Here is a 26225-nt window from a genome sequence, read left to right as displayed (position 1 = left end):
ATCTCCTGCCAACTGCTTGAGCCTGGAAGTGGATCCCCAATTCTGGTCAAGCCTTCAGACTTAGACCCAGTGAAGAGCTTGACAGCTGCCACCTCAAGAGAGCCCTTGGGCCAGAATCACCCAAATCAGTGGCTCCTAAACATCAGGAACTACATGAGGTGATCCAGGTTTGCTGGTTTAAGCTGCTGAGCTTTGTGATAAACACCAAGAGATATTTAAAATACCCATTTTCCATAGATATTCATTCATTTCAAACTTTTCTTGGTAACTTCTTATTGAAGTTGAAATAGCACTGTCAAATAGAAATAAAAATGCTTCAACTGTCTTTTCTTGTAACAGATCAGGATACTCTGAAGTACACCTGGAGCTAAAAGAGTATGTTTCCTTCAAATGAAAACTCAAAATAGTTTGGAGGCAATTGGTCCTTGCTATTGAAAAAGCTTGAGATAGTCACTAATGTTACTACAAAAGTGTTCACCCTTTTCAACTGGCCTGTTAACTCAATTACAAAAAAAAAAAAAATGACATGACAAAAACCATTACACCTTTGCCACCAGGCTATTACCCCAAGAAAGACCAGTACAATTACAAAGATGATTTTGAAATAGCAGAAGGAGAATGAAGAAATTAGGAAGAAAATGCAAATATCTTATAGGCTATACCCAAAGATGGGTGGTAATATTTAATGATTGCCAATTTAATTGAAATAACATTTACGCCAAATTCTCAGTATTAACAATTGACTGACTCATTGATCTTTGAGAAACCCACGATGCAATCTCTCTTTTGAGCTGATTTGATCATTGGTGGAAACCTAAGGAAGACAAACAGTAACAGACAGTGATGTAGTACTAGAAGCTGCCATTCTACATACCAGCAGAAAAAAAGGAAATCAATTAAAAACATGGTTATGAGTTTAGCAATTCAAAGAAACTGGCGATAACTTGGATCAGATAAGAGACAATCAAATAAAAACTTAAATGGTTATGGATAAAAGGAAAAGGTAAAGAATAAAGATCAAGGAATGTAAAAATGAAATTTCATAATAAGTATAAATCTGCACATAGAAAAAAAGAAAGAAAACAGGGGAAGTGAATGGAGATGACAGTCCTTAAGTTTTTTCTCTGTAAAGTGCAAATCATATTCCAGCCGGCATGCAAGAGGTTAGTTCTACTCACTGTCGGAAGGTTTGCTATCACTTAGGAAAGGTTGCTGTTCCATGATGTCCATTGGAATTTTAATACTTGGAACTTTTTCTGAGTATGGGCAGTCAGACTGTGAAAGAAATTTACAACAGTTTTATTTTATGCAGACCTCGCAGGATGGATTGAACCTATTACATTATCATTTACGCTGTACTAAGGAGAACAGCCTTAGATACAATCACTTCTCGTTTGCTGGCTTTTCAAGTTCTATGGCATCTTCCCATCACGCTTACTTTCCTTTCTTCTAGGTTAAGGGAATTAAGTCAGTTAAAACTAGAACCACACAAATGGAGCTCACCACAAATGAAAACAATTGTAAAGTTTTCCATAAGCTGGATTCACAATCAAATATTTATGGGTTAATTGTATGTGTCTTTGAAACTAACAGTTAAGTGTGAAATATTAAATTTAGGAGACTTCCTAAACTATATGTTCTTGAAATTTTGTTTCATTTATGCTTTCCAACACTACCCCCAGGAAAATGATGATTTATCTTTCCTTCCAAGACACGTAAGGATACTTTTTCTAATATTCACTCTCAAAGAGTCATCCATATAGACCTGAAAATAACCCTCCATCCTTTACTCTAATACTCTATCAAAACTATTTTGTACTTAAAGGTTCATCTTAATTAGCTTATTCCAAATATATTTCGAAATTTAGCAAAACGTGAGAAGATGAAGTCAAAAGAAAGGTGCCTATGATGGTCAGATAAGGAGAAAAGAATCATCACCAAAATAAAAAATCATGAAGCTTCTTAAAGAATGGACCACTTAAGCCAAAACTGTAACAGATTTCTATAGGATTAACACTTTACTGTTTTTCAGGATTCACTGAACCCATGGCTATGCCTGAACCCAAAAGATGAAATTTATCTCTTCACTGAAAGAACCAAGGAGATAACATTTAGTTGAAAGGGGAAAAATGGGAACTAGGGATGAAAGAAAATAAAAAACAAATCTTACCATAAAACTATTACACATATAGAAAATTCCTTTATGATAAATCTAAAGAGGATAATGAGCCTTAAATATTAAATTAAAATATTGAGTTAAAATATTTCAAAAGACTAAAATATTGCACTGGAATTGAAAAAAATGAAAATGTTAAGAACGGGTTTTGGTGCAGTATTTCAAAGTTTCCCCAAATAATAGCATTTATAGATGAACAGATTGGCAGCTCACCCTTAATCATACATAGCCTAATGGGTGGGTTCAAAAATGACTGAGTGGCTCAAAAGGCAGGCAAGCCATAATTTTCACTACTTTTGCTCACAGATATTAGAGTTGGAATTCTCATACCCTTGTGTGGCTCCCTATATCCATGGATGCCAAACCACACAATGGCCAAGTGAACATTAGGAAAGCCACATTTCAAATGGAGAATCCCAAATAATGGGCTCAACACTCAGAACTTATGGCACAGATATACTCTGGCTGGATTCACTGTCTAGGATACATAATAAGCTTGTTTGTTTGTTTTTGTGGGGGCAAGGGGGCAGGGGAAAGAGGAGAAAGAGGAAACGAAACATATCACACATTATCTTCAAGAAATCTGTTGGAAATATGGATTGAAAATGATAAACATTATTAATAAAAGAATAGTGCTGCTTAAATAAAATGTGATTTGCTGAAAATCAAATCTAAGAATTAGAAGACCTTCTTAGGAGCTCATTTGATCTGACCTCTGACATTAGAGAGCACTAAATTTAAAACATTTTTAAAAGTAAATATTTTATTACTATTTTTTCCCTAAAATTCATTACAGAAGATGATTCCATAAAATTATTTCATACATTTGTAACGTGTAATGAATTTTAAGTTTGGTGTCCATGTACCTAAACTGAGATACTGGTCTTGAAAATTCAAGATGAAATACTGCTTTAATTATCTCAGTATTTCAGGCAATCTTTTCTTTGCCTTGAGTAGCCTAGAAATTTATTTCAAAATTTGATTTCTATTCAATGTGTAAACGCATCTTTCTTGTTAACACTGCATCTTAATCTGTGCCGCAGTTTAAGCATATTCTCCCTTTTTCTGTCATCATTGGAAACAGAAAATCTATACACCTGTTCTCATTGAAGATGGATGATGACAGTCACAGAAGCTCCCTCAGACTCCTTCTCTCTTTAGCTAAATGCACCTCATGTATTTAGCCTTTTCTTATTGGATCAATTTATCTAAAATCCAAGTTCGTCTGTTGCCTTCCTTCACTGTACTCTTCCCAAGTTCTCCAAAAAGAATACAGTATCAGACAGCTTGACCAATCGAAAATAACCAGACAGGCCTGGACGAGAGCTTTGTTTTTGCCAATATGTGTATGCTTAGAAAAATGACTTAACATTTCTCAATCTAAAGTTCCTCATCCATAGAACAGGAACAAAAGTAAAGAGCTGTTTTGGCACTTAAGGACAAGGTATGCCCGATCCATCAAAATGATCAAGTACAGACCAGACAAGGAAAACTAACAAGACTCTCATGTCAGAAGGATACTGGGGATTCCATTAGAGTGGGGATACTGCATTGGGTAAAATCTAAAACAAATCTACAAATCTTCATGTAGAAGGTGTCATTTTGGCTGCCCTTTCAGAAAGCTATTGAGATAAGCTACTCGTGTGAGTGTGTGTTTGTGTGTGAAAGAAAAGCAAATCCCAGATTTTCTCCCAGTCCTGATTATAGACTTTAGTGAAACACCAAGATTTCTGTGAAATGTTTTCCTAAAAAGTGGACAATCATTTTATTTCTTAGCTTAGTCATACAATTGCAAGAAGATAACCTAAATTACAACACTGACTATTACAATTATGTAAAAAGATCCCCAAATGCCAATTTCCTTTCCATTTTATTGAAGGGTTACAGAAAAGCAATCTCAAATTATGCTTAAGTCCATATGACCCAGCAATCTCACTACTGGGAATATACCCTGAGAAAACTATGATTCAAAAAGACACATGCACCCCAATGTTCATTACTGCAGCACTATTTACAATAGCCAGGACATGGAAGCAACCTAAATGCCCACTGACAGATGAATGGATAAAGAAGACGTAGTACATATATAAAATGGAATATTACTAAGCCATAAAAAGGAACAAAGTTGGGTCATCTATAGAGACACGGATGGACCTATAGTCTGTATACAGAGTGAAGTCAGAGAGAAAAAAACAAATAGCATATCATACATTAATGCATATGTGTGGAATCTAGAAAATGGTACAGATGAACCTACTCACAGGACAGGAATAGAGATGGAGAACATGTGGACACAGTGTGGCAAAGGGAGGGTGGGACAAATTGGGAGAGTAAGACTGATATATATACACTATCAACAAACAGCTAGTGTGAACCTGCTGTAGGGAATTCAGCTTGGCGCTCTCTGGTGACCTAGATGGATGGGATGGGAGGGAGGTCCAAGAGGGAGAAGATATACGTATCCATACAGCTGATTCACTTCACTGTCAGCAGAAACTAACACAACATTGTAAAGCAACTATACCCCAATAAATTTTTTAAAATTATGTCAAAGTCTAATGCAAGGATAAATAAAATAGCTGAGAAGCTTGTTTGAGAGCCCACTCAAATACATACAGAGATCCCAGGATGGGAGGTCACCAGCATTTGTCCTCATCAGGCTTAAAATTATATAGAAAGGAGCTATTATCTCAAATTTAAATCCTGGATTATCAATAATAAACCCAATACACTTTATAGCTATGAAGCAAGCTTCCTTTTTTTAATCTAGGAGATCAGAGATTAAAGTTTTTTTAGATATGGTGGGCTTGATTGCCTAGAAGTCATTATATCATTAGTAGCATATTTGCAGTTACAGAAGATTTCAGAAAATATTTTTAAGAAACAAAGAAAGAAAATAAAGGGCAAACAAAGGTGAAAAGTGACCAACAGCATGACCAGTAAACATTCTGGGAACTCAGACATTCATCACACAGAAGGATTAAAAAAATACAATTTTCACATTTGTTTAACCAACTTTGGAATTTTACTTCGGAATTTTAGAAAGCCCCTTACATCATCATTGTCACTGTCCAGACTTCCTTTCTTCTTTTTCTTTTTCTTCTCATCCTCCTTCTTTTTCTTGTCCTTTTCTGGAATGACATCATCAAGGAAGCTGAGGTCGTGCTGGGAGAAGAGGTAGTCCATGCCTTTTCTGACAGCTACAAGTGCCAAGATCTGGAAGGACAGATACAAAGGGTAGGAAAGAATGCATGTCAGAGAAGTCTGAGTGAGTATTAATATTGCTCTACCAAAATCAGTAGAAACGTTTTTGTACAAGGCTGAAGTATGACAGAACTTGTCTGGCTTGTATGGATTTATATTAAGTGGACCATAAACATTTTCTTCACAGGGAAAGTTGGTTTACAGAAGTCTTTGGCTGACTTAATTTTGTTCACTGTAATGTATGATCCCCCCATTTGGAATTTCTGTGTGAAAGCATTATTTTTTAAAGCATTTTCTTCCATGTCAGATTTCTAATAAAATAACTAAAGTTTCAAAGGAAAAACAGCTTGCATATGATTGCTAATTGTTCAAAATTAAGCCATTATACAGGTTTTTGAAAGTCAAAAAATGTGTACAATGCACAGTTCACAGAGGCATCTCCAAAATATTAATAATGGGGGAGTATTCTAAAGGAGGTCATCCCTGGGTGTTCTTTGGAAGGAATGATGCTAAAGGTGAAACTCTAGTACTTTGGCCACCTCATGCGAAGAGTTGACTCATTGGAAAAGACTCTGATGCTGGGAGGGATTGGAGGCAGGAGGAGAAGGGGACGACAGAGGATGAAATGGCTGGATGGCATCACCGACTCGATGGACGTGAGTTTGAGTGAACTCCAGGAGATGGTGATGGACAGGGAGGCCTGGCGTGCTGCAATTCATGGGGTCACAAAGAGTCAGACACGACTGAGCGACTTAACTGAACTGAACTGATTTAGTTTACTCAGACCATTTATTCCAATGGGGTGACTTTAATCACCACCTTTAACTGAATATTTACCCTTAGTCAGACACTGTGGTAAACTCTTAGACAATATTTTCTCATTTATTGCCATGACGAACAACCCAAAAGGTAGATGTTAGTATCTCTAATCCAAAAGGAGAGAAAACTGAAGCTTAGGGACATATGAAGGTTATCCAAGATCACAAAGCCAGATAAAGGGAGAATACAAAAGGTCCAGTTTTCTAACTTGAACCCCAGGACTCTTGAGCTCTGTATCTTTGATTTTATGAACTGCTCTTGAAGGTATATTAAAGATGCTTTTGCTCAACAGCAAAATTAATATGCAGTAGGACCTGGAAGTCCTGACTCTGCTTCAAAGTAACAGTTGTCTTTAGATTATGCTCTATGTCAGCCTCTGCATCTCTTAGAGAAATAATAACTTAATTAAAAAGAAAAAAAAAGCAAAAAAAAAAAAAGTAAAGCTACAATAGCATTATTTCCCATACACACAAATTCAATGATGAAGTCAAATACAGAGCTAGCATTTCCTTATGTCCTTCTTCATTTGCGATTCAGAGTTGAACATTAGCTGTTTCACCTTCCTTCACATCATAACATGGCAAGGCGAGCCCAGACTTACCCTAACACTTAGCATGATACAAATTTGAAGAACTTCAAAAACTAAGCTTAGATCTCCGTTTCTTCTAATTCACTCATTGACCTCTTATAAGCTGCCAAACTGGCCCTCTATTATTTGACCTGAAGTGTGCCTGAAGTGTATTCTGATTGACTCCAATGTAGCAATATTTCAAAAATAACTAATGTCATGTGTACTTGTGTCTACCATGTGTCAGGCATTATGCTATCCCCTTTATATTCATTGTTGACGCACAGAATAAAACAAAGATGCCATTCTCATTTTACTGATGAGTTAATGGGGGCTCAGGGAAGTTCACGGGTCAGCATGAACCAGAGCCAGTACGTGAACTCAGCTGTTGGACTACAAGGTCCAGCCTAGACAACCAGAGACCCGGGAACCCTAAGTTATAACCCACCAAACTGATTAGGTCAAAACTCAAAAAAAAAAAAATGGAACTATCCATAAAAGATACATGTGTCATCAATATTACAATAACTACATGATGCTGGTGTGATCTCATGAGTAGGTTCAATCAGAACAATCCCTACCATGACTGGAAAAATGATAGCAGCCACGGTGGACTTGAGGATCCAGAGCAAGGCTAGACAGAGCACCTGCAGGAAAGTGAACAGGTGCACTCGCCGCAGCGGGACGTGGCGCAGGTAGATAAAGTCAGGCTGATGCTTCAGAGGCATCAGGAGCAGCTTCAGACGATCCATGAACTGGGGAGAAAAGGGAAGGAGAGGACAAGTGCGTTACTTCAAGGGCTGATGCACCAAGTCATTTCTTTCCATCTAACTCACCACTGGTGTTTTATAGTCTATATTTTAGGCAAGCAGGGACCTTGTTAGAGAACACTGGTCAGGAAGAGAAGAAGCATCATCTAACACAGTAAATCAGTATGACTCTTCCGGTTTTTGTTACTTTGCAGGAAAGTTATGCAGCTATAGGACGATATGAGACAAAGTGGCCACTAAAGAATAGTCTCAAAGTCAAATATAAACTCAAGATGTTCATCTCCTGCTTTTTTAAGATCTTGGAGTTTTCCTTTCATTTTATTAAACTTTATTTATTTTTGTTGTGCTGGGTCTTCATTGCTGTGCATGAACTTTCTTGGTTGCAGTGAGCAGTGGCTACTCTCTAGCTGTGGTGCATGGCTTCTCACTGCAGTGGCTTCTCTTGTTGTGGCTTGCCAGCTCTGGAGTACACTCTCAGTGGATGTGGTGTGCAGGCTTAGTTGATCTACGGCATGTGGGATCTTCCCAGAGCAAGGATTGAACCCACGTCTCTTGCACTGGCAGGAAGATTCTTAACCACTGGACCACCAAGGAAGTCCTCAGCTCCTATTTTCTACATGTACTATCTACACCTTAGGAGAAGAGCCTGGGCCTATGCTACTAATAACGTGTTAAAGGAAGATAGCTAACTCATGTGTCTCCCTGTGCCTAAGCTGTCTTATCTGAAAAGAAGAGGCAATGCTATGTATCACATATATTTCAATACTGTTTTAAGGATATAAAAGAAGTATCTGACCTGAAAATGGGAATGCATTGGTATTTTCATAAATTTCACATTATTTATCTATGGCATAACTTAACTAATATATTCAGCAATAAATTACCATTTCGCAGAGAAAAGCCATGTGAATACTGTAGTGACTTTTAGATCACCAACAACTAGATACCTGATCTAGGAAAGGCTATTCCACTGTTACGTATAAACAAGTATTAAAATGACTACTGAACACCTATGTGCCCGGTGTTGTGCTTCAAAGAACAACAGCAAAAGAGACACTGATGTATAGAACAGTCTTTTGGACTCTGTGGGAGAGGGAGAGGGTGGGATGACTTGGGAGAATGGCATTGAAACATGTATAATATCATATATGAAACGAGTCGCCAGTCCAGATTCGATGCACAATACTGGATGCTTGGGGCTGGTGCACTGGGACGACCCAGAGGAATGGTACGGGGAGGGAGGAGGGAGGGGTTCAGGATGGGGAACACGTGTATACCTGTGGCAGATTCATGTTGATGTATGGCAAAACCAATACAATATTGTAAAGTAATTAACCTCCAATTAAAATAAATAAATTTATATTTTTAAAAAATTAAAAAAAAGAACAACTGCTCAGTTTACATCAATCATGATAATAATGATGACATTTAAATACCTATCATAGGAATTTTCACGTGGAAGATGCTTACAAAACACCTGCTGAATCGAATGATCATTTAATAAGAACTCTGAAATAATATTTCTACTTTCTCTCTAGAGAAAAGGGAAAAATGTAAAGTAAATAGGCTATCACAATCTTCCCTGAAGTGATTTCCTATTTAAAGAGTTTTCTTCCTTCCTCCGAAGTTATTTTTGACTGATAGGAGCAGTCCCACCTATGAAGATTGAGGTAACAAAATTTTTTACTAACTCTAATTTTGCCAAAAAGGTCTAAAAGAGGAAGAGTTGGGAATTCCCTGGTAAGTCCACGGGTAGTTCTCTGATCTTTCACTGCAGAGGGCACAGGTTCAATCCCTGGTAGAGGAACTAAGATCCCACAAGCTGCACAGTGTGGCCAAAATAATAAATAAATAAAAATAAAAGAGGAAGAGTCAAGAGAAAAAGTAAAGAGAAATAGCAATAGGGCAACACCACAGTAGAATTTTAAAAATCCACTAGCTGTCCTTTCGGCAAGGGATCTTTTTTCCCCTACTGTTATAAATTCACTGATTTTCTTTCCTTTCTGTTTAACTTAATAAGCTTGTAGCTCCAACCATTGATTACACATCCAGAACACATAAATCAAACTTTTGATCTAGACTGACTTATTTAGGCTGAACAAAAATATGATCTATTTGTTTGAGGACCATGTTTGTTTCATATTTTTCCATTTAAAGTAAGAAAGAATATTTACTATGTTAGGTAAAACTATTTTTACACATTTATACTTCCCAGAAGTTTCATGGACATTCATGAAGTAAACCCACATTCACATCCTTCTAGTCCAGTCTATGAAGAATGACCTCGTATTTTGTAATAAATATACAAATGGTGAAGAACTTGACTCAAAGAACTATAGCCTTTCTCTTTTTGGAGTTCTGGCCACTCTATCGGACTCTAAATTCAAATTAATCTAAATCCAATAAATGAAAACAAGGATTATTACAAAGGGGTTTAAATAAATTCTTACGATGCTCACAGGACATGCAGTCTTTTCCATGAAAACATCACTAAGTGCTAAATAAGGCTACAGTTAACAAGGTGCCAGAAAGCAGAAGTACTTCCAGTTTTCTGGTGCCAATTAAAGTAAACCTCAATTGAAAGACGAAGTCCCTTACAAAATTTTCCTTAATGACTTTTTAAAAAGGGGGGCCAGTTTTACCCAAGATGTGACAAACTGAAATTTCTGACAAAAGTCGCACATTAACCATGTTGACTTGATTCTTTTATTGGTGCAAAACTCTTGGTCTGTGATCTCAGCCACGTGAAAAGCAAATCAAGTAAGAATAGGTTGCTCTTAGTACAGGGTAAAGGCAAATGGATAAATAGTTCCTCAAGCACATTCAAAGGTTAGACTTCCTTCTCAGGAAAGAAGGAAGGAAAGGAGGGAGGGAGGAAGGAAAGAGGGAGGGAGGGAGATCACAGAGAGATTTCTTACTTTCCTAGTCAAAGGGCCTTTAACAGCTTATTTCAAGGATGAATATACATGACAACATTTGTTAACAAATTTACTTTTGTTAATTAAATCAGAAACACAGGTGAATGGTGGAGAAAGTAGAAAATAAATGCATTTTAAAATTTAGCAGTTAAGGATTAGCACTTTTTTCCAATGATCTATTACTGGACTGTTTATACTACTACTAGAAAACGTTAACTGTGTTTAGATTGCTATGGAAAACTTACCTGCACACCATTAAGAGATGCTACCCCCATATACAGGAACACACCATAGAGTACAGGCATGGGAATAAACTAGGATGGGAAAAATGGAAGAAAGTTTAAAAACAAAAATAAACAATAATAATAATAACAGTAAAAGATAAGACTTAGTAACACAGTGACCACTAATCAGTGTGCTTTCCTTATCATTGACAAACTTCTAAACACTTTGTACTAGAAAGAAATAAAGGAGGGTGAAGGAGACTTTCATATTGCATCTGATGCTTGTTTGCACTTTTTAAAAACAATTAGCATGCATGACCTTAAAATGACTTTTTTAATGGAGAAAAAGTCTGTCTCCCTTTCCCCTTAAAAGGAATGACCATGTAAATCAGATGTTTGCATGAACTGTGCAGCAGAAAGAAAGGCAGAGGGTTGCCCCACTCCTGAGACCAAATTTCTGCCCAATAGTCTACTGACTTTTCTCTAAATAATTTTCACCAAGTGAAAATTACAGTATTTATACACCAAATATCAGCTCAGTGTATATATGCCTCTTTCAATTAAGTAAACATCAAACTACTGTCCCCCTTCTTCTTCTTGGGAATATTAAAAGGACTAACTAATGAGAATGCTGCTTGAAAGGAGCATGGAGCATCTGGAAGCAATTAATCACATACACAGATTAATACACATCCTTTAATAATGAATTAATACATTTTCATGCATCAGTTAGCAAGAATTTATACAGTAATGTAAGGGAAGTTCCAATATGTTTGTAACTTTTGTCTATTCCTAAACCTTTGAAATGTTCCTAGCACTGTGAAACAAATCAAATCAGGGATGACTGTTTCTGGGAAGTCTTCTATCCGAACAACAAAAAAGGGTTCTCAAGCTTGGATTTTGAAAAGAAGTTCAAGTTCAGGAGTTCTCAAAGCTCAAATACTAAAACCACAATCAATTAAGTCCAGTCTTACCAAATCTGCACAAAGGAGGCTATTGTAGCCAGAAAACAGTATGACTTTAGAGTAATTTTTAAAGAACTATCACATGTATTAAGAAATTGAAGCAAAATGTTTATCAGCCTTTCCTTGTGATTACCTCAAACAGTTCTGTATCTGAGACCCTTTGGAGACTACTAGAGAAATAGGATAGATTCCAAAATAAGTCATAACTGCCAACTGTTATTGATTAGCTATAAAAATGTAAATTTATTATAGAGTAAATATACTGATTTATGAAAACATTCGGAGAAGGCAATGGCACCCCACTCCAGTACTCTTGCCTGGAAACTCCCATGGATGGAGGAGCCTGGTAGGCTGCAGTCCATGGGGTCGCAAAGAGTCGGACACGGGACACGACTGAGCGACTTCACCTTCACTTTTCACTTTCATGCATTGGAGAAGGAAATGGCAACCCACTCCAGTGTTCTTGCCTGGAGAATCCCAGGGACGGGGGAGCCTGTTGGGCTGCCGTCTCTGGGGTCGCAGAGTCAGACACAACTGAAGCGACTTAGCAGCAGCATGAAAACATTATGTGCCTCTTCTAAAAAAGACCAACAATTTTAACATAGCTAATCTGATCTTGAACTCAGAAAACTAAATGACTTCGAAAGTTGAAGGTGGTGGGAAGGGCAGAGTGAGTGGCAGTGAAGCCTTCATACTGTAATATCCAACAGTCACCACAGAGGTGAATGCATCATGTTCCAGACACTTGAGTCTGGACATTGTTTTCATTTTCTTTAGAATGTGTGTGTTTCCATTCCTTATGATGCTTCCATACAAATTTATTTAAAAACAAAATGAAACTAAGGAAAAGACCCTTTCATATTTTTGACTTGTTTTTTTAAATTAAATTTTATTGGCGTATAGTTGTTTTACAATATTGTGCTAGTTTCTGCTATACAGCAAAGTGAATCAGTTATTTGTATATATATTATCACCTCTTTTTATTTTTTGACTTATTGTTTTGTTTTGACTTATTTCTTAATTTTTAAAATATCTTCCACAGACAAGACCACTTCTATTCTTCCTCAATATATGATGATTTCTTATCATGTCATTTCTAATTTCTTGGGAAGAAATGAAAGGTGGAAGGAGAGAAAAGAAGTATATAGTTCATGGGAAACTTGTTAGAAATCCTGCCATAGTTATTTTTTAATCTGGCTTAAAAGAAAGTAATCACAAAGATAATCTTGGATCTTATCCCCACCTGTCACCTAAGCTTAGCTAAGCATTTTCTTGAACGTGGCTCTAATGCCAGAGTGAAGGCAATTTGTGCCTTGAGCCTAGGTCTGTTCTCTCTGAACTGATGATGACACATATTGCCAAATTAATCACAAGATGAAATCAGAAGGTAGCATTAACTCAGAACATGGTATGAGGAGGAAAATAGCTTTAGAGATGATCATGTTTTTTAAAAATTATTCTGTGGTGAAAATAGTACATATGAAGAAGGCTATTAATTTGATTTTTAGCTAAGTTCAATGTGATACAAACGTCTTATTAAATCCATCATTTTCTTATGATAGTGTGGTGTGTCAGTAAAAATCTTTCAGTTTGGAAATTCTGATGAAACATAACAGAATTACTGGGTTAGAGGATATTTTTTTATTGGATTTGATTTATGAGTCATAGCAGAAGGTCAATCCTTAAAAATTCATCACAATATAATATTAATCACAATAGAAATTTCCCAAAGAAAGGAAAAGAAGAATGTGCTTTAAAAAGATAGGATCCCATTTTAACTACTATGATATGCATAGTAATATCAGGGAGACACTATTACAAAGCAAGACAAGAGAAATTAAAACATAGAACACAAAGTATACTAAATTCACAGGCATATCAAGAAGTATCAAATGATAAAATTATGCCAAAAATCATACAAATAAGCAATCGTACCCAGAATGCCAAAATGCATAATTGTAGATAAATATTATTCTACAATGCTTTCAATAAACATTAAAAATGAAAAAAAATGAAATGCTTGATCCTATCACTAGGTAGAATAATGAAACAGAGATGAGATCAATATTAACATATTCAGACAATGTTACCAATGTTTTCAAATTCTGGTGACATATTCTTCCCTTTGATTTTGATACTGTTAGATTATCCCCATAAGAAAAAAAAAATGTAAAAAAGGTAAATGCAATTTTAAAAAAAGGAAGGCAGGGTTTGCAGTTGTCCACAGCACAGATTTCGGTACAAGAATGAGGTCTCCCAGCAGAATCATAGTCAGTGTGTGTGTGTGTATAAAAACGAGAATGAGATCTTTATGAGAGCATGGGCATAGAGGTTAGACAGACCTGGGTTACAATTCTGGTACCTGCCGTTGTGCAACCCAGAGAAAATGATTAACTTCCCCATTCTTCAGTATTCTCATCCATATAGTGCTTATGATAAAGATTTGCTGTTGTTTAGTCACTCAGTCGTGTCCAACCCTTTGTGAGACCCATGGACTGTAGCCCACCAGGCTCCTCTGCTCATGGGATTTCCCAGGCAAGAATATTGGAGCTTCCTTCCCAAGGGATCTTCCTGATCCAAGGATTGAATCCACCTCTCCTTCTTTGGCAGGGAGATTCTTTACTGCTGAGCCACGAGGGAAGCCCCATAACAAAGATTGCATAGCACAGATATTTAGTTCAGGGTCTGGCTCATATAGATATCTGATGAATGCTGTGCTGTGCTGTGCTTAGTTGCTCAGTTGTGTCCAACTCTTTGTGACCCCATGGTCTGTAGCTTGCCAAGTACCTCTGTCCATGGGGATTCTCCAGGCAGGCATACTGGAGTGGGTTGCCATGCCCTCCTCGACGAACGTAGTACTGAAATCATTATCAAGAGGGCTTTTAGTGGCAGGTCGAGAAGCCTACAAGTGCAAAGCAGAGGTTTCTTTGGCTCCTCTGTGGTGGGCCTGACATGGCAGGAGTTTAGGACAGAAGAAGGGCTACAAAGGTCAGAATACGAGACTTGGTTTTATCGAAGTTTTACAATATTGCTTTTTCAACACTAACAACTGTCTTCAGGAACGTGTTATTAAAACAATATCCTTACACCCTTAAGCCTTAAAAATCAACGTAAGGAAGCTGCAGACTTGCAATATGGTCCGTAATCACTGAAATTGTGGAGCAAGCTATGATGAAGAAGTTTGTAAAAAGGCTATCTTTCTCTATACTTGAGAGAATTAGATATTGGGTCAGAGAAGCTGGGGAAGATCATCTCAAGGAAAATGAAAGTGAACTGTTCTTTGAGGGCAAATACTGTTTTATCTCAAAGGTGGTACACCCCGTGGTTATGAGATCAGGCTTTGGACTCAGAACTGCCTGAGTTCAAATCTTGGCTCGAACAATTCAAGGACTTTGTGACCTGGCAAGTTACTCATAATTTTTCTTAACTATAAAGTTGATTCAGGAAGGGATAGTTAGGGAATTTTGGATGGATATGTACACACTCTATATTTAAAATGGATAACCAACATGGACCTACTGTATAGCACATGGAACTCTGCTCAATGTTATGTGGCAGCCTCGATGGGAGGAGAGTTTGGGAGAGAACGGATGCATGTCTATATTTGGCTGAATCCCTTTACTGTTTGCCTGAATCAATCACAACATTGTTTGTTAAATGGCTATTCACCAATACAAAATTTAAAAAAAATTTTGAGGTGTTAACAACATAGTAACTGTGTATTATATGCTTGGTGAATAAATTCAATTAAAACCTTTTTTAAGATTAAAAAAATCCTAAGTAAGTATAATTTTGGTAGGTGTTATTGGAGAACTAAATATAAAAAGTCTGTGCAGAGTCCTTAGTCCAAGTCCAAGTTCAATAAATGAGAGCTATGAATACAATCATCTTTATCATCATCTACATTATCACTTCTCCTTGTTTCCCTGTTACTGAGCAGAGTGTACAGCATATAGCAGGAGCTCAACAAATGTTTGTCAAATACCATTTAAATGCTCTCCTCCACATCCTAGATCACTGAACAAATCTGAAGGATAAATTCTGGTCACTCCTCATGTTAAAGATAAACTAATTCAAGCAAAGGCAACAGAAATAGCAGTGAACTTTTCTTGATCTTTATTGCTTTAGGCTTGTCAGAAGAATGGAAAAAGTAAGCTGCAGAAACTGCCTTTCATCTTCTTCCTGCTCTTTGGTCTCCCTGCATCTCCCCATACAGAACACTAGCTTAACATCAGTATTTCCGCTGCAGAAACACAGATCTAAACTGTCTAGCCAGCCTGGGAAGTCGGTTATTCCTGCTTCTAAGCAGTTCTGTACTGAGCCAGTGGTGAGATGTGAAGCATGTACCACTGGTTGCTGGCCAAGGTCAAGGGGTGTCCTCCAGAACTTAAAGCTAGTACATTATGATTCCCTGCATTGCATTCTTCTCTGTAAAAAGACCGAGTGTGGCAAAGAGATCAAAACAGAAGTCATCAGCTTCAAAGTAATCAATGTTCACAGTAAGTCTGCCTACATAGGCATGGGGAACGACTACCCAGACTATTTAATGCATGGCAGAAAATACAGCTAGCATCATCGGAGGTCACCAAACCTGTGAGGGATCCTGGGAGTTGGGAGGAAAGTTGGGAGGAAATTTTTAAAACTCACATGTTTCTGTTTCATTCATTTGATTTGCCTTTCAAAGGCAGCTCTTTGAAGTAAAACCATTCCTTAAAGTTGTCATGTGTTTTGTTAAAACACATGGTTATATAGATACATAGTCACATTGCCTCCTCCAAGTTAGGTGCTAATACCACTTTCTAAGTGACTTCTGAGGTTAATTGTTAATCTTGACTTTTCTCAGTCATAACTTAGGTTTCAGTTAAACTACTCTCAACATCTGTTTCTTCCTGTGTTGACTTTTCAAATGAGCTAACAAGGTTCCTGTAGTGAAATGCATGCACCTTAGCAAACTTCAGTGCTAAGGGCACCTGATCTGAAACTGGCTGACCTGTTCAGATGTGGTTCCTGAAGTAAGGAACAGCCTCACTAACTGAAGTAATGAACTGCAATAGTCAATGCTAGACTATTGAACCCTTGTTTTTAAATCTACATTTCCTACAATACGTTGGAAACTATATTAACAAGACAATTTCATTTCCCAGATCTTGGGCAAAATTTTGCCTGGCACAAATGATTGTTGAACTCCTTTTTTCACTTTTCACTGATTCTCATATTGACTCCTTTGTACTGACCCAAAGTTGCCAGGTGGAAATAGCCACAATTGTCACCCTGTTTATTTAACCTATATGCAGAGTACATCATGAGAAATGCTGGACTGGAAGAAATACAAACTGGAATCAAGATTGCCAGGAGAAATATCAATAACCTCAGATATGCAGATGACACCACCCTTATGGCAGAAAGTGAAGAGGAACTCAAAAGCCTCTTGATGAAAGTGAAAGTGGAGACTGAAAAAGTTGGCTTTAGCTCAACATTCAGAAAATGAAGATCATGGCATCCGGTCCCACCACTTCATGGGAAATAGATGGGAAAACAGTGGAAACAGTGTCAGACTTTATTTTTCTGGACTCCAAAATCACTACAGATGGTGACTGCAGCCATGAAATTAAAAGACACTTACTCCTTGGAAGGAAAGTTATGACCAACCTAGATAGCATATTCAAAAGCAGAGACATTACTTTGCCAACAAAGGTTCGTCTAGTCAAGGCTATGGTTTTTCCTGTGGTCATGTATGGATGTGAGAGTTGAACTGTGAAGAATGCTGAGCACCAAAGAATTGCTGCTTTTGAACTGTGGTGTTGGAAAAGACTCTTGAGAGTCCCTTGGACTGCAAGGAGATCCAAGCAGTCCATTCTGAAGGAGATCAGCCCTGGGATTTCTTTGGAAGGAATGATGCTAAAGCTGAAACTCCAGTACTTTGTCTACTTCATGCGAAGAGGTGACTCACTGGAAAAGACTCTGATGCTGGGTGGGATTAGGGGCAGGAGGAGAAGGGGACGACAGAGGATGAGATGGCTGGATGGCATCACTGACTCGATGGACGTGAGTCTGAGTGAACTCTGGAAGTTGGTGATGGACAGGGAGGACTGGCGTGCTGCGATTCATGAGGTCGCAAAGAGTCAGACAAGACTGAGCGACTGATCTGATCTGATCTTATCTGATGGATACTAGTACCCGAATGAGGGGGAGCCAGAACATGAGTACTTAAAGAAGGTCAAAGGAAAAGCAAGCTTATGCTCAGTGATCCCTTATACCTATATCACTCCTTTCTCTGCATTGTAATCTGTTCCTGTAGATAGTAACATGTTTTACAAACCAGGAGCAAAAAGAATCAGCATAAAATGAAGAAATAAAGTTCTTTCAGCTTTAACGTCTCTACAGCCATATTTGGGTGAGAAAAGAGTTAGGAAGAGACCCTGCATTTCTTCCTAAAAATAGCAGTTTATACACTGTTCTCTGTGTCCCTTTGGAATCAGGCATGATTACTCAGTTGACAGATTCTCCAAGATAAAGCCAATCTGCTATAACAAACAAAAAAATTTAAACACATCTGACTTTTTTGAGTTAGGATTTTATACTGCATTCATGAAAAGAAATTATATAAAAATAAAAGAAAAAAGAGTGGGTGGTGATGAGTACATAGGAACTGACGGGAACATTTTGACTTATTTTCACTAGTGGCTACGTACTAACAGATCCTAGAAAAGAAACTCTGCAGATGTGTCATATGATGCGAGTCCACCTTCAGGGGTTCCAGGGGCAAGTTCCTAGTACAGCCTTCCACAACTTGAGGCTTCAGTGATCTAAGAGCTGACCTGTCCACATGACCATATCCATTGGCCATGTGGGAAAAACCTGTCATTAGACCTTCCACCGGCTGATGTGCTGGGGTCTACGGGGCGACAGAGGACACACAGCACTTCAGCAGAGAATTTGATGCTATGAAACTCACAACAACTCAAATCTCCCCCACAACTTGCTCTGCACTGGCAAAGTGACAATAGATTTCCCTCTGTCCCCACAGAACATAAGACCTGCCCTTTTTTACGGTCCTCTGTTATGTAACCAGAAACAAATTCCCTGCAGTTACTTTTACTTCCCCACACAGTACATGAGATACATATTCCTTCATCATTCCAGTCAAAAATTAATTACATGAGTTAACGGATATTGTGGAAATAAAAGGCAAAAGAGGAAAACTTAACTATTTTACTGTTTACAAACTGTTTTGTGCATATTGTATGCATTAATCTAATTATTCCGAAGGTAAAGTCAGTCCTGGCAACCCACTCCAGTACTCTTGCCTGGAGAATCCCATGGATGCAGGAGCCTGGTAGGCTGCATGCAGTCCATGGGGTTGCTAAGAGTAGGACACGACTGAGCTACTTCATTTCACTTTTCACTTTCATGCATTGGAGAGGGAAATGGCAACCCACTCCAGTGTTCTTGCCTGGAGAATCCCAGGGACGGCAGAGCCTGGTGGGCTGCCGTCTGTGGGGTAGCACAGAGTCGGACATGACTGAAGCGACTTAGCAGCAGCTAAGTCAGTCCTAGCTTTGAGATCATATTTCTACGTTCCACGAATTCATCTAGTTGGCAATTGTCATATAAATGTGTGAACTTGAAAGAAATGAAGTTTTGCCTTTCCCTGTACTTCTGTATTGTTTGAATTCTTTACAAGAATGCACTGTTTCATTACTTGTATAATTAAATAAGCATTTAAAAAACCTTTTTAAAAATTAGAATTGTTTAAAAGCAAACAAAAATTTTCAGAGAAAAATTTGGAAGGATACTGCTAACAGTGGTTATTGACAGCTATTATTAGGTCCATAGGTGATATTCATGCTTTGTACTGTAATGCCAAGCATAAGATACAAATTATCAATCACTGGCAAGTACTGTTTCTATAATAAAAAAGAATAAAACATTTGTGTTGCAAAAGAAAACGGGAAACCTTATGTTTTATATATATATATATTTAGTACCATCTCCACTTCTAAATAGGCTTTTTAGTACCATCTCCACTTCACATACAGTTTATATTTATCTGTTAAAGAGACATTCACCCCATCAATCAAACCTGCATATTGACCCTAACTTTCTAAATAACCTATCATTTTTATTCCTCAAAAGTTCATTTCTAAAGTTTTCCAGTTATAAATCAGTAATTTCAGTCTCTCTTTGTGGACATTAGGCCTTGTGATTTGAAGAAAACAGAAACAGTCAGCAATCATTAAGAATAAGAGAACAATTACAAAATAATCATCCTGAGTCATTCATGTTATCCAGGAGTCTAATGTGGGAAGGGAGGGTATGATTTAAAGACAAGTAAATGGGAAGTGATGGGAGGAAAAGATGCAGAGAGACCAGGAGAGTGAAAAATGTTGGGAGTGGAGTTCAGGTAGTAAGTGAACTATATGAAACTGCCCTAGCCATAGGTCAAAAAATTTGAATAGTGGTAATTTAATATGGTTCAACCAAACTACTACAATAATAATAATAGAAGGAATGAAGGAGTGAGGAGATCAAGATGAAAGGTTTTAAAGTCTTCATTCTACCTGATCCCTGCTTCATTCAGTGTGTTATGCATGTGGTAAGAAACTCGCTGATACTTCCTGGAGAATTCTACTCTTCACATACCCAGTTATCTGTCAGTATTCTGAGAAGGAGGACAAGGCGAGTATTTTATATATTTACCTTCAAGATGGGAGCCATAAAGACTGACAGACCAGTCAGAATAAACACAAGGGTTCCAGTGACTCTTTGTTCCCTGAAACCAAATCAAAAGATTACCAATCTACCTCTTGTTTTCATAAACATGCTCTTGTCTTTTCACCTTCAAAAAAAAAAAAAGACTCTACATTGACCAAATCGATATTTCACAAAGGTGTGGATATCATATGCAATTAACACCTCAAGGACAGCTTATAGGCTCAATAGAACTATAAAATTCTCTTAAAACTAGTGCAGTGTGTGATCTGAATTCATCAAGGGAAAAAAGTAATTCTGCTAAATCCTTTGTCTTTTTAGAATCAGGGTTTAAAAATCACTTGCTCTTGGTCAGTTACTGACCTATATGAAACCCTTATTTTTAAAACAAGTTGTACCATTATATAATTACACCTTCCTTCACAGGAGACAGTTATTACATTGCCCCACATTCTAATTAACATCAGCTCAGGGAATTTCCCAAATGCAATAAATCCCATCAGTCTCATTTCCAAATCAACCAACAACAAAAGTAATTTTTAACAAATATGATTCCCATACAACAACCCCCTCCCCCAGCTCCCAAAAAGAATCACCCACTGTTGTGGCGTGGGAACTGCTGGCCCGGTCATGTGAGCTAGTCACTCGAGCACTTAGGAGCAGAGTCCATTGTGAAAAATACACAGTAGAGTATAAAGGTCTCATAAAAGCCCTTCATGGCTACCCAGATTGAACAGCTGGAGGTCAAGGTTTCTCAGTGCTTATGAGACAGAAAATTAAGTGGAAAATAAGAATTCCTTTCCTTTCATAGAATCTTGAAAGTCATAAGCAGACTCAAGAGTTTTAGAAAGTCTCAACAGAGCTGAAAAATGAAAGGCTTTAGCCTTTAGTTATGATTGTGATATGGTACACACCACAGCTCCAAAATTACCTGCATGTTGAAGAAACTGAATGACCTGTTTGAGTTTTTACTCTGCACCCTTTAGCTCTTTGCTAATCAAAGGAAATGTATGTAACATGAGAAGTGAACTCAAGAAATTGTTGAAGACTCTCTTTCAAATGAAAACTTAGTCCTTTCTAGAATAGCAAGTCCAGAATAAATCATTCATCACCAGTCCTTTCTCCTCCACATTGGCCCATCTCCTGCCTGACACATAGATGTGTGAATGGCATGGTTTGTAGAGCCATTTTTTTTTTTTCTGATTTAACATACCTCACTCCTAGGAACTTGGGCTGTTCTCCAGGTGCAGAAGTCTCTGTCTCCATCTTCAAACTGTCGATGTGAGCGATGGAGATGACAGTAGCAGCCACATACCACGGAAGGGCCATGAAGGAGCACACCACCATGAGGATGGCCACCCAAAAGAGATCCAGGTGATATCCAGCTCCTTTCTGCAGCAAGAGGTAACAATCCAGATAGGAGTTAAGATTACCAAAAGTAACCAATGCACTCTGCTTGGAATACGTATCTACCGAAAGGTGAGCTCCTTGAATGAAGCTTCATCTTCCTCATGCTATCCCTCAATAATTAAATGCAAAGCTGTCACATGATATACGTCCTTGAGCTTGCTTGTTTATTGTTAATTATCCTCTCTGCATCCAATCACATAATTGGAACAATAGAAATGTACAACTACCTTGAAGAGTTACTGAGATCCTCTAATAAAGTAACTGAGACAAAGTTTCTTGTGGGAGCATAAATGGTAGTGATGGGTATAGAGTAGGAGCTCAATAAATGATGATAGCAGCAATAGTGATACTGGTTTTTAACATAAGCACAATAAGCTCCTTAGAAACAGATGCAATGCATTCTTTGCTTGACTATTTAGCAGCATGCTGTTCACTCAGAGAGTACTCAGCACATGTAGACTAGAGATCTGAAAGCAACCTTAAGAAAAGCAACCTTGGCACTTTATGTGGAATCTCAAAAAAATGATATAACAACTTATTTACATGACAAAAATAGACTCACAGACACAGAAGACAAATTTATGGTTACCAAAGGAAAAATGGGAGTTGGGAATTAGGAGTTTGGGATTAACATAAACACAGTAATATATATAAAGTAGATAACCAACAGTGGCTGACTATATAGCACAAATAATGAATCTTAAAAAGAAAAAAATTTGTATATATATGTGTATATATATTTAAAAATATATAATATGAAAAACTGAATCACTGCTGAACACTTAAAGCTAATACAACATTGTAAATCAACTATACTTCAATTGAAAAATAAAGACAAAAAAGTATATAAAAGACCATTTCTCACCTTTCATAGTACAAGAAAATAATGGTTTAACAACCTATGAAACATTACACTTAAGGTAATTATACCCCCTCAATAAGAACAGGCTGATTTCAAACACTGCCAGAGAGTCACAATAACATTTACTGACTGGAAGAGCAGATGATGTAACAAAAGGTCTAGCTCTTTTACTCACTAAATAAATATTGTTAAATGTGTCCACGATGTTATTCTATGATTATATTTCTCTGCTCTGTTTGTGAAGAAATCAAACGCCGAACCCCCCTATGGAGCCTGAGAAAACAGAGCAGTCCATTTTCACAGCATGGGAGCAGCAGCGCCCAAAGCCAGTGTGTGAGCAACCTGAGGGAATGGAGAGGCTGACTGTAAAAAATGAGAGTGGGCTTTACACTGGGAACCCGGTGACTGCTATCGTTCAGATCCTGTTACATTATTCCGAACACTACTCTCTTCTCACCGAAATGCCAAGATTTTACCCCTGGCTTGCACCCATGGGTCTAATGTTCTCAGAGAACTCATCACAGGGAAGGGTAACTGACCCAAGAAAGAAAAGCATATTTTTACTTTGTCCAGGTTTAGCTAAGAAAGAAAGCCTCCTTGAGAGACAAATAGGGTAATATATATTCATAAAACCAGTTCATTGCAGTACAAAGCATAAGGGTTTGAACTGGGAATAGTTTAAGGTAGGGGAGAGGAGGGCAAGGTAGTGACTAATGAGGTGAATATATGCTACATCTGGGGGTCTCAGTCATTCACTCTGTCAACAAACTCTGACTGCCAACTTATGAACAGACACAGGCTTAGGTGTTGATGACATATTTGCAAATAAACCAGACAAAAATTCCTGCACTAGTGGAGTTTCCATTCTACCGAAGGAGACACCAGTAAACAACATAAACAAGTAATCTATACAGTATCTAAAACAGTGGAAAGCACTAAGGAGAACTGAAGTTGGATTTGGAGGCTGAATACTGCGGGAAGCCACTGTAGTGTTTTAAAGCAAAGAATGACATGACTTGCTTACGTTCTGAATGCCAGGGCTGCTGTGTTAGGAGCAGACAGAAGAGAACAGTAAGCATGAAGAGGCTGCTGCCATGACCCCAAGCGACTGTCATGGTTAGAATCAGGGGGGCACCAGTGAACAGAGTAAAAGCTGGGTGCATTCTGGCTTTATATTGAGGTGGAACATAGAGGATTTGCTGACTTCTGCCTGTGGGTGTGTTGGCCATTCACAATCTGGCTTCTGTTCACATCATCAGCCTCATCTTTGACCTCTCTCCTACTTGGATCTTACAGCCACTTTCAACCAATTCCTCAAATATGTCTTACTGATGCCTTTGGCGTCTTTGACATCCCTCCCTAGAAAAGTCTATATTCTTCCCTTGGCTCAGTCCTACTCATTCTTAAGACTTAAATGGTTCCCTGTTAATTTATGCTTTCCTCTATCATGGCATTCATCATGCTGTTTTGAAATTGTAGGTGTGTTTATTTGTCTTTGATATTTGACTATAAGTAACATGAGGAACTGGACTGCATCCTGAATACCTAAGCAGAGAACATGATGTATAGTCAATGCTCAACTGAAGTTTATTAAAAAGTGAATGACAAGTAGAATGTGTACATTCTTTTGAGTGGCAAATATAAACTCTTAGTTAGCAATACAAAAAATTAAAACTTACTTGCTGATTGGCATAAATGTGAACCTTTTGTTGGGATAAGGGGAAGGTGGAAAACATCTGGAAATACCACATAGCTACACGTTTTATTTAGACTAAATCACTCAAGACTATATTAGGAGTACCAACATGGTAATTGATGGGCAGAATATCTTGTCACCATGGAAACTGTAATAACCTAAGAATGTACACACTGGGTCAAATGAATAGTGGTTGCAGAAAAAGTCATGGAGGTGAGCTGCCCCCATGCTTTCTCTCTCTCCCCTTTTAAATCAAGCCAGCTTCTTAACCTTTTTTTTAAAGAAAGAAAATTATTTATTTTTGGCTGTGCTGGGTCTTCATTGCTTTGCATGGGCTTTCTCTAGTTGTGACATGCAGGGGCTAACTCTTGAGTTGGAGTACACGGGCTTCTCATTGCAGTGGCTTATCTTATTGAGTGGCCTGGGCTCTAGAGTGTGGGCTCAGTGGCTGTGGCACATGGGCTTAGCTGCCCCTCGACATGTGGCATCTTCCCAGATCAGGGATCACACCAGGAATCTCAACAGGTGGATTCTCGACCACTGAACCACCAGGGAAGTCCCTCCATGGTTTCTTAAACTATTTCAAGTAAAACAAGTCTGAACTAGATATCCAAGAGACGAGCAAAAAGGAACCACATAATACTAAAGAGGGTGGAATGAGAACTGTAGAAAGTAGAATACAAAGGTAACTGCAAAACCACCAGAACAAATAAAAGTTCTGGGACAAAGTAATTATAGATACATAATTACCCTGCCTCTTGACATCACCCCCTTCAAAAAGTCTTCTCTTCCCTCAACCAGGTGAGAGTACCTGATGCTCTTAAAAGGAAGGGAAAACCATCAACTTGACCGGAAGGCCCTACCTGGTTTGTTTCCACATTGTTCTCTCTCCAGGCCCAACCCTCCTTCTTTCACTGCAGCCACACTCAATTATTTAAGTCATTCGTTCTCAGCAGGTTACCGGCTCTGTAAAGCCTGTTCCTACATAATGAGTCCTGTGCCCTCCTGTGTTCCTCTTACTACCCAGGCTCGCTCAGCTAATCCTACTGATGACGTGTGAGATCTCAGTGTAAGTGCTGCTACCTTGGAACTCTCAGTACCTCTGGACTGGATCAAACCCTCTCTTACAGACTCTTCAAGCACCCTCCCCTTCTTTCATACTTCTCTGCAATGCTACAATGTGATTGATTATTGGAATGACACATCTCTCCCTCAGGGACAAGAAGATCCATGAGGACAGGAACCATATGCAAAGTTTTCTCTACTACTGAAACTCCAGCACGTGACACAGAGCCCACCACAGAGTGGACACTAGATTAATGTTCGTTGGATAAATGAATGCATGTTAATGCATCTGTTCAGTGGCACTCTGCTAGATCCTAGAAATATAATTACAGCTAATACACAGTCCTTGTCCTCAAATGGTTTATAGAGTAATAAAAGAGTTGGCAAAATCAACAGGCATTCTCAATACCACAGTGCTAAAGGTCTATAGTAAGGATGAGGTTGCGATGCCATGAGAGGGGGAGCACCTTTATTCAACTCAGCTTAAAGTCAGGGATGGTTTACATGGGAGGTGGTATCTAAGTTGAGCCCTAAAACATGAACCATAACCAGCTGGAAGACAAGATATAGGGAATCAGGGGGAAAACAACAGGCAAATGGGCTGCCATTTTGAGAAAATTGAGTTGGTGCTTAGAAGGAGATGGGAAAGGTATAAAATAAGGCTAAAAGAGTTAAGAACTTTCATGTTCTGTTAAAGACTTTGGAAGTTTTAATTATAAGAGCAATGGGAAGCATTTTTGTAAAATGCCATGTGTCATCTTCTCCTTACCCCTCATCCCTAGTGCCACTGCCTTCCTCATATTCCTGGCTTTCTTCACAGTCACTCAGCAACCCTC

General features: G+C 38.2%; 1 protein-coding gene across 5 annotated transcripts in view; it reads right to left on the bottom strand.

Moving 5' to 3' along the window:
- The window catches only part of SLC4A4 (solute carrier family 4 member 4), a 363163-nt gene that overhangs the window by 6581 nt on the left and 330357 nt on the right, over positions 1-26225 (bottom strand). For 3 of the 5 annotated variants that reach the window (XM_027544701.1, XM_027544702.1, XM_027544699.1), the window contains exons 19-23: positions 21570-21748; positions 20345-20417; positions 10701-10769; positions 7349-7522; positions 5231-5392 (exon numbers count right to left, since the gene is read on the bottom strand). In XM_027544701.1, coding sequence (XP_027400502.1) covers positions 5231-5392; positions 7349-7522; positions 10701-10769; positions 20345-20417; positions 21570-21748 — 657 coding nt within the window. Of the gene's footprint in view, positions 1-1178; positions 1276-5230; positions 5393-7348; positions 7523-10700; positions 10770-20344; positions 20418-21569; positions 21749-26225 lie in introns of all 5 variants that reach the window. The other 2 variants (XM_027544703.1, XM_027544700.1) reach the window with 1 other exon arrangement.

This window comes from Bos indicus x Bos taurus, chromosome 6 (genome assembly GCF_003369695.1).
Source record: "Bos indicus x Bos taurus breed Angus x Brahman F1 hybrid chromosome 6, Bos_hybrid_MaternalHap_v2.0, whole genome shotgun sequence".
In the NCBI taxonomy this organism is placed as follows: Eukaryota; Metazoa; Chordata; class Mammalia; order Artiodactyla; family Bovidae; genus Bos; species Bos indicus x Bos taurus.
Note: the sequence above shows the minus strand (reverse complement) of the source record. Positions and strands in the feature narration are given on the sequence as shown.